At 32.1% G+C, this 7,726-nt stretch overlaps 1 protein-coding gene across 1 annotated transcript; it reads right to left on the bottom strand.

Annotated features, from left to right (window-relative positions):
* Positions 1–6,043: 6,043 nt before the first annotated feature.
* LOC139874545 (uncharacterized) lies at positions 6,044–6,883 on the bottom strand. Its single transcript, XM_071861965.1, has one exon. The coding sequence runs from the start codon at positions 6,881–6,883 to the stop codon at positions 6,044–6,046; it is 840 nt and encodes a 279-aa protein (XP_071718066.1).
* Between the last annotated feature and the right edge of the window lie 843 nt (positions 6,884–7,726).

Here is a 7,726-nt window from a genome sequence, read left to right on the forward strand (position 1 = left end):
GACCAAACCTTTCATATATAAATGAAAGTTTTAAACATGTGGGCGATCATTTGAGAAATGATCCCCGAATACATAAGTTTTAGAATATTACAACGTGGGCATAATAACCAAATATGTTACATAACAAAGATAACGTTTATTAGAATGCAACTTTCTTTAAACACAAGCATGAACGACGCCACGCAACACCATGAGCAAGCAATCAGCGGAAGACTTTTAAAGACCTGAGAATAAACATGCTTAAACTGTCAACACAAAGGTTGGTGAGATATAGGTTTTAAAGCCAGCATAAGATATAATAATAGACCACGAGATTTCATGTTATAAACGTTTCTGCAAAGATATTCTATATGTTGTTGAGCGCCCAGTAACTATACTTAACAGATGTTTTCCGTGCATATTCCCTTTTCAAAGTTATCTCTACATCGTACCAAGTGTAGTAAAACGAAGTACTAAACACCCGTTATGAACTAGTGCTAACTAGCCCGAGTGGGGTTGTCAAACCCGATAGATCTATCAATAGGATTCGCGCTTACATATTAACCATATGTAACAAATAGTTACCAGACTATTAGGGATATATACAAAGGTACAACTCAACATAGAATAAATATTTAAGTACTTGTGTCTATTTCGAAAAACAAAAGCTGCATGAATTCTCATCCCAAAATATTTATAGAGTTAAAAATGGGACTATATACTCACTGTCGTAAAAGTATAGTTTTAACAAGTTTCCAACTTATTAAAATACACCCGACGTCCTTGGATTCACGAACCTATAACAATAATAACGATAACGATTCAGATAATAATACATGTGAACAAAATTAATATAGCAAGTTCATAGAATACTTATATACTAATTTTTAACATTTTATGTTAGTAGTCCATTGTTAGTAGTCTAAAATAGTCCGAAAAGTCCAAAATAGTCCGAAAAGTCCAACAGTCCAATAATTGGTACATATATATAATCTTAGAATTACCCCACGGCGTATTGTGTACATATTGTCTTGCATCAATCCAGAGACGTATTGACTTAGGATTTATCAAAACGTATTGTTTACGTATTGTCATGGAACGTACCAAGATTATTATATATGTACAATCTCGGAATCTAATGATAACATGTCCAAATATATATAGGATATAGGAAAAGTTAGCAAGGATATGGTTAATATAGTTTTTAAGGTGTTCTTCATATGTGCAAGTTATAAGTTCTTATAATATCTTAATATAATATCATAATACATATAAATAAGTGTTATTAGAGTTAAGTTAGAAAGATTAGATTAGTTTTCCAAATAAGTTTAAAATTAACTAAACTATGTTCTAGTAGTTATTAGTTATGAATTCTTATATATATAGCTATAATCATATGAATTGAACAAGAGTTTTAGTAAGGCTAATACCTTGATTTAAGAAAGATAAGTAGCTGAATTTGAAGAGGATTTCTAGAGCTTGAAAGACTCCTTGAATTGGTGCTTAAAGATAACCAAACTTGGAAGCAAAACTTGAATCAAAGTAAGTGTTCTTGATTGCTTCTTATATGATGATTATAGATTGTTTTTGAAGCTAAAAGATGAAAAAAATGCTTGGGGATGATCTAGTATAAAGATGGGAGTATTTTGAGAGAGAATTTAGAGAGTATGAATGAGAAAATGGAATGGAAAAATGGGTGTATGCATAAAAACATTTTTAGGGTATTTATAGGCAACTTATGTTGTCCATTTTTGACTAATATCAAGTAAAGTTAAATTGATGTTGTCATGCATGACATAATAAGATTGATAATGTCATGCATGACATAATATATCAATCATGCAGATTTCTATTGGTATATACCAATAGTAAATACTTCTAGAAGCTGCGTATAATACGCATATAAATACCGTATAAATACCGTATACATACAAGTAGCATTCTTGAGAAAAATGAACAGAAATACGAATATAGCTATCCCTTATCTGTATTTGTATATTATTAAGTGTGTTTATACTCATTGTATGTAAATACATTTTAACATAATACATTGTATGTAAATACATTTTAACATAAATTAATTTCGTCGTTTAAAAAAAAATAACATATATACTGTTCAAAAACTCTTTAAATTAGTAGTATGAGAATGTATATATAATACCTTGTTAATATACTTAATGAGATATTTAATTATCATATTTTCAAGTTAAATATATATATATACATACAAGTTATGACGTTCGTGAATCGTAGGAATAAAAGGGTGACCAAAAGCTTGTGTAAAACCCTTTCCGGAGGTTCAAGACTTATTAAAATTCATTGCTTATCAAGTCGGAATTATTAAATCATGTAGATAGTATAATCAAGTAGTCAGAAAAATCCGAGTCTTCACATTGGTATATGGATTAGATATAAAGGATATGTAATTTTGTTTTCATGTAAATAAGTCATGAATGATTACTAATATTTTTGTAATTTTATGAGATATTTCATGCTAGTTGCCAAATAATGGTTCCCACATGTATTAGGTGACTCACATGGGCTGCTAAGAGCTGATCATTGGAGTGTATATACTAATAGTACATACATTTAAAAGCTGTGTATTGTACGAGTACGAATACGGGTGCATACGAGTAGAATTGTTGATGAAACTGAACGAGGATGTAATTGTAAGCGTTTTTGTTAAGTAGAAGTACTTTGATATGTGTCTTGAATTCTTTCAAAAGTTTAAGAATACATATCAAAACACAACATGTATATACATTTTAACTGAGTCGTTAAGTCATCGTTAGTCGTTACATGTAAATGTTGATTTGAAACCTTTAAGTTAACGATCATGTTAAATGTTGTTAACCCAATGTATATTATATCTAAAGAGATGTTAAATTGTTACATTATCATGATATTATGATATATAATATATCTTAGTATGATATATATACAGTTAAATGTCGTTACAACGATAATCGTTACATATATGTCTCGTTTCGAAATCATTAAGTTAGTAGTCTTATTTTTTACATATGTAGTTCATTGTTAATACGCTTAATGATATATTTACTTATCATTTAACATAATTAACCAAGTGTATCAATATCTTAATATGATTCATATGTACTTAGTAAGACGTTGATATAACGATAATCGTTATATATATCATTTTCGAGTTTCTTAAATTCAATAGTCTCATTTTTATGTATATAACTCATTGTTAAAATACCTAATGAGATACTTACTTATCATAATATCATGTTAACTATATATATATAATAATATATATGTCATCATATAGTTTTTACAAGTTTTAACGTTCGTGAATCACCGGTCAACTTGGGTGGTCAATTGTCTATATGAAACCTATTTAAATTAATCAAGTCTTAACAAGTTTGATTGCTTAACATGTTGGAAACACTTAATCATGTAAATAAAAATTTTATTTAATATATATAAACATGTAAAAGTTCGGGTCACTACAACCTTTATATACAGATTATGCGAAACACTAAAACTAGGAACTCACCAACCTTTGTGTTGACACTTGTTAGCATGTTTATTCTCAGGTTCCTAGAAGTCTTCCGATGTTTGCTTATATGTTATACAAGATATGTCCATGGAGTCATACATGCTTTATTCGAGAAAACGTTGCATTCACAAATCAACACCATCTATCTTATTTTGACTGCATTGTCAACGGAAGTATTATTGTAAACTATTATATTACGATGATTGTCTATATGTAGAAATCATCAGATGTCGAAAACCTTTGATTTAAATATTCATTTATGGCGTGCCTTTTCAAAAGAATGTAATGTTTACAAAGCGTATCATATAGAGGTCAAATACCTCGCAATGAAATCGATGAATGACGTATTCGTCCATATGGATTTGGAGCGATCGTCACAAAAGTTGAATGCATACAATAGAAATTTAGTGACAGTACATTTTCAAACAATTTTCCCTAAAAAATCACATCCAACACATCCCACCATGTATACTAAAGTTCATATCTATTTAAAGGAGCAACCAAAGAACAAGCATATATAAACAGAGCTCAATATAATTTTTTTTATTATTTTTTTATTTTTTTTAAAAAGCAACAGAGCTCAATATAATAAAATGCAGTAAATTTTAATAGTGAGTTTCAAAAAGTACTAACTAACCTCTGGTTCCTTCAATAAGGGCTTTAGCAACACGAAGAGGAGTTTTTATAAGACCTTCTCTATTAATATCTTCACCCAAACCCTTAAACAAAACCTTTACAGCATCTTCAATACCAACTGTTTCTTTTCTTTATCAAACCCATTACAAAGCTTCACTCCATTTTCAATCACCACATTATAATGATCACATAGATACATCTTGTTAAAAAAATAATTTTTTACCTATCAAATCAACCTAACATTTATCCTATTAAATGTGACAAGTGTATTATTTTTTTTAATTATTAAATACTAACTAGACAAAATAATACACTTGCCAATTTTTGATTTAATAAGTAAGTGTTGGGTTAATTTGAGTTGGTTGAAAAATCATTACTATCTTGTTAATGATGAATGCTACAACCTACAAAGAAAATGAATAGACTTGGGTCCTTTTAAAATAATTTCTTTACATGGGAAGGATATCATAAAAGAATGCTATGCTTAGAGTGCTCTCAATAGAATAGTTCCTCGCTTCTTGGTCCTATGTGTCACATTAGCGTCACATCAGCACATGGGCGACTCTATGTGTATACCCGTGGGGTCACGGGACACCGCTAGTTTGAAATTTTTTTTGTAGAAAATACTCTTTAAATTGTATAAAACACCACTAAATTTAACCGCAGGACCCCATATATTTTTCAAATTTATAGTTTTTCTTTTAAATTGTTTAGAATACCACTAACTTTAACTACTCAGACACCATATATTTTCGAGTTTGTAGTTTTTTTTTCAAGTAAACTACCACTAAAATATTACTCAGATATAATTAGTAGTGAAAAAAATTTCGGGACCCCATTGCATTTTAATCCTAGAATCGCCACTGCATCAGCACTTCCTTCTCAGGACTAAACTCATGACTAAATACTTCCAACAGTGACATACCTCCTCATAAAAATTAGAACCCACTATATTAATTAAATATTGTATGGTACAAATTTTGGAACATCATGTACAAGTGAAGAAAACAACTTGTTCCGTCCACAAATCTTACAAGAAAGCACGAGAGAAAGGGCGAGAAGGCTGGGCGGTACCTAAGCGGAAGGCAAGACACATTGCTGCCATTGGTGTCCTCCTGGGCGAAGTTGTGGGTGGGAGGGAGGACAAGACCATCGGGAGCAATCTTATATGTGTAATGTGAGTGAATACTCTTCCGAAAATAATGGATGTTAGAATTTTTTACTTTCCAGGCTTGTAAGAAATAAGAATTCCTCTTTCAACTCGTCATATTATTGTTGTATACGATCATCAATTTAAATTCAATATTTTTCCGTCCTTTTTTTTATTTGAAAAAATTATTCATAATGGATCGAGAATGAAGTTATCCCATAGATTCGTGATCTCGCACCAGGAGTGGTACCAAGCATGGGGCATGTGAGGTCATATGCCCCCTATGGGCCTACATAAGATCAATACAATTTTATTTATTTTTTAGTTTTGCCCTCAGCCCATACAAATAAGCCCAACCCAAAAGAAATATTACTATTGCTATTGCTATCCAAATTATTTTACAGCTGCCCAATTTCTTTTATCTGCTCTTATCCTCCTTCTAAGAGCACAAGGTGTCCGTGTCCATTTTTCAGTGTCAATTTCAGTGTCCATTTTTGACACTGAAATTGACTGACAGTGTGTAAGGTGGAGGTGTCCACAGTGTCCATTTCAGTGTCAATTTCAGTGTCCATTTTTTATTTTTTATTTTTTAAATTGATTTTTAAATATTGTATTTAACTAATTTAATATAAAACAAAATAATTAATTAAAATTCATAAAATAAACTGTTACATTTATTAAAATTCATAAAATAAACCATTACATTTATTAAAATTCATAAAATAAACTAATACGTAATAAAATTCATAAGTCGTCTAGAAGATCCCACAAATGTTCAACCAAATCAGATCGTATGCCTTCATGCACTTCTCTATCACGTAACTCCCTTGTTCTTCTTGCACGAGCGTCGCACCTATCGATCCAAGTACGTTGTATATGTTGAACGGGCTCAACCACCAATCATTCTCAGCAATGTTGTATCCACTGTCTTCGATAATGATGTTGTGTATCACGAAGCACATGTACATTAGTTGTCTCATTATATTCACCTCGTAAGAGCGTGCGGGTTGCTGAAGAATATGCCAACGGCCTTGTAGGATCCCAAACGTTCTTTCAACATCTTTGCGAGCGCTCGCTTGTTTCTTTGTAAAGTAAGTATATTTTTCGTCAACGGCACTTGAAAATCCCTTAACAAATGCCGCCCATGTTGGGTAAATACCGTCAGCTAAATAATACCCTCTTCTGTAATGAACCTCATTTATTTGATATGGAACGTCGGACATTTCCTCATTAAGCATTGAGTTGAACAAATCACTAGTGTTTAGCACATTAATATCGTTGTTTGAACCTGCTACACCAAAATACGCATGCCAAATCCAATTATCATACGATGCGACCGCTTCAAGCATAATAGTTGGGTGACTGTGATCGCCTCGCATAAATTGTCCTCTCCAAGCAACCGAACATTTTGCCCACGCCCAGTGCATACAATCTATACTACCCAACATGCCCGGAAAACCATGAATCCTTTCATGACATTCATACAAACGGTGAATGTCATGCAAAGTAGGCTCTCCTAGGTAGACGTTAGCATACAAATCAATGATACACCTACAAAAGTTGTGTAGAGATTCCCGACCAACTCGTTCAGACATTTAAAGATACTCATCCAACGCATCCGATGTATAACCGTATGCTAGCTGACGTAGTGCGGCTGTCATCTTCAAATGTTGGCTAATACTCCACTTACCACGTGTATCTTGTCTTCGATGAAACCATCTAAAATAATGCGGCAATGGTTTTGCTGAGTAGCTTAGAATATCATTCATAATCCTAAGAAAAACACGTCGTCGCATTCGAAATCTTTGTTTGAAATTTTCATCCGTATATTTGCAACCCTCGTTAAAATAATCGTCCATCAAACGACCGTGTGCTTCATAATGATTTCGACATATATAACGATGTGAGTTAACTTCTTCTTCAGTAGATAAATCTTCAAGTACGTTTAGTGTATAGTTTGTGAAAAAGTCGCCGGAAGTACTCGAAGAAGACGACATATTTTGGGGGGAAAAGATAAAAAAAATTGATAAATAAGATAATTGTGTTGAAAGGTGAATAAGAAAATGGGTATGTGTGTGTAAAATGAGGAAATATGGTGTTATTTATAAGAATAAAAAAGAAAATAAAATAAATAAAAAATAGGAAAACTAGCCGTTAAAAACGGCTAGTTTTTAAATATTCAAAAAATCAAACCGTTGAAGCCACCGTCGAATTTGGGATATCGGAAATCGACGGCGAGATCGACGCCGTGCCGGTGTCGGGCGACCGTCGATCTCGGCGTCGATATAGGAGGACGGCGAAAAAAAATTACGGGCACCGGGTGCTCTAATGTATATAGTCTTTTTCTTTGTCACTTCATCTTTTAAATTTTTAATCAAAGAACTAGATGTCTAGAAGAAAAGGAAATTGTGGATTGCTCAAGACTCTGGCTATTACAT

Source organism: Rutidosis leptorrhynchoides, chromosome 11 (assembly GCF_046630445.1).
Source record: "Rutidosis leptorrhynchoides isolate AG116_Rl617_1_P2 chromosome 11, CSIRO_AGI_Rlap_v1, whole genome shotgun sequence".
Taxonomy (NCBI): domain Eukaryota; kingdom Viridiplantae; phylum Streptophyta; class Magnoliopsida; order Asterales; family Asteraceae; genus Rutidosis; species Rutidosis leptorrhynchoides.

What these genes read in the sequence shown, in the direction of transcription:
- LOC139874545 (XM_071861965.1), bottom strand. Translation starts at nt 6,883, where the DNA reads ATGTCTGAACGAGTTGGTCGGGAATCTCTACACAACTTTTGTAGGTGT.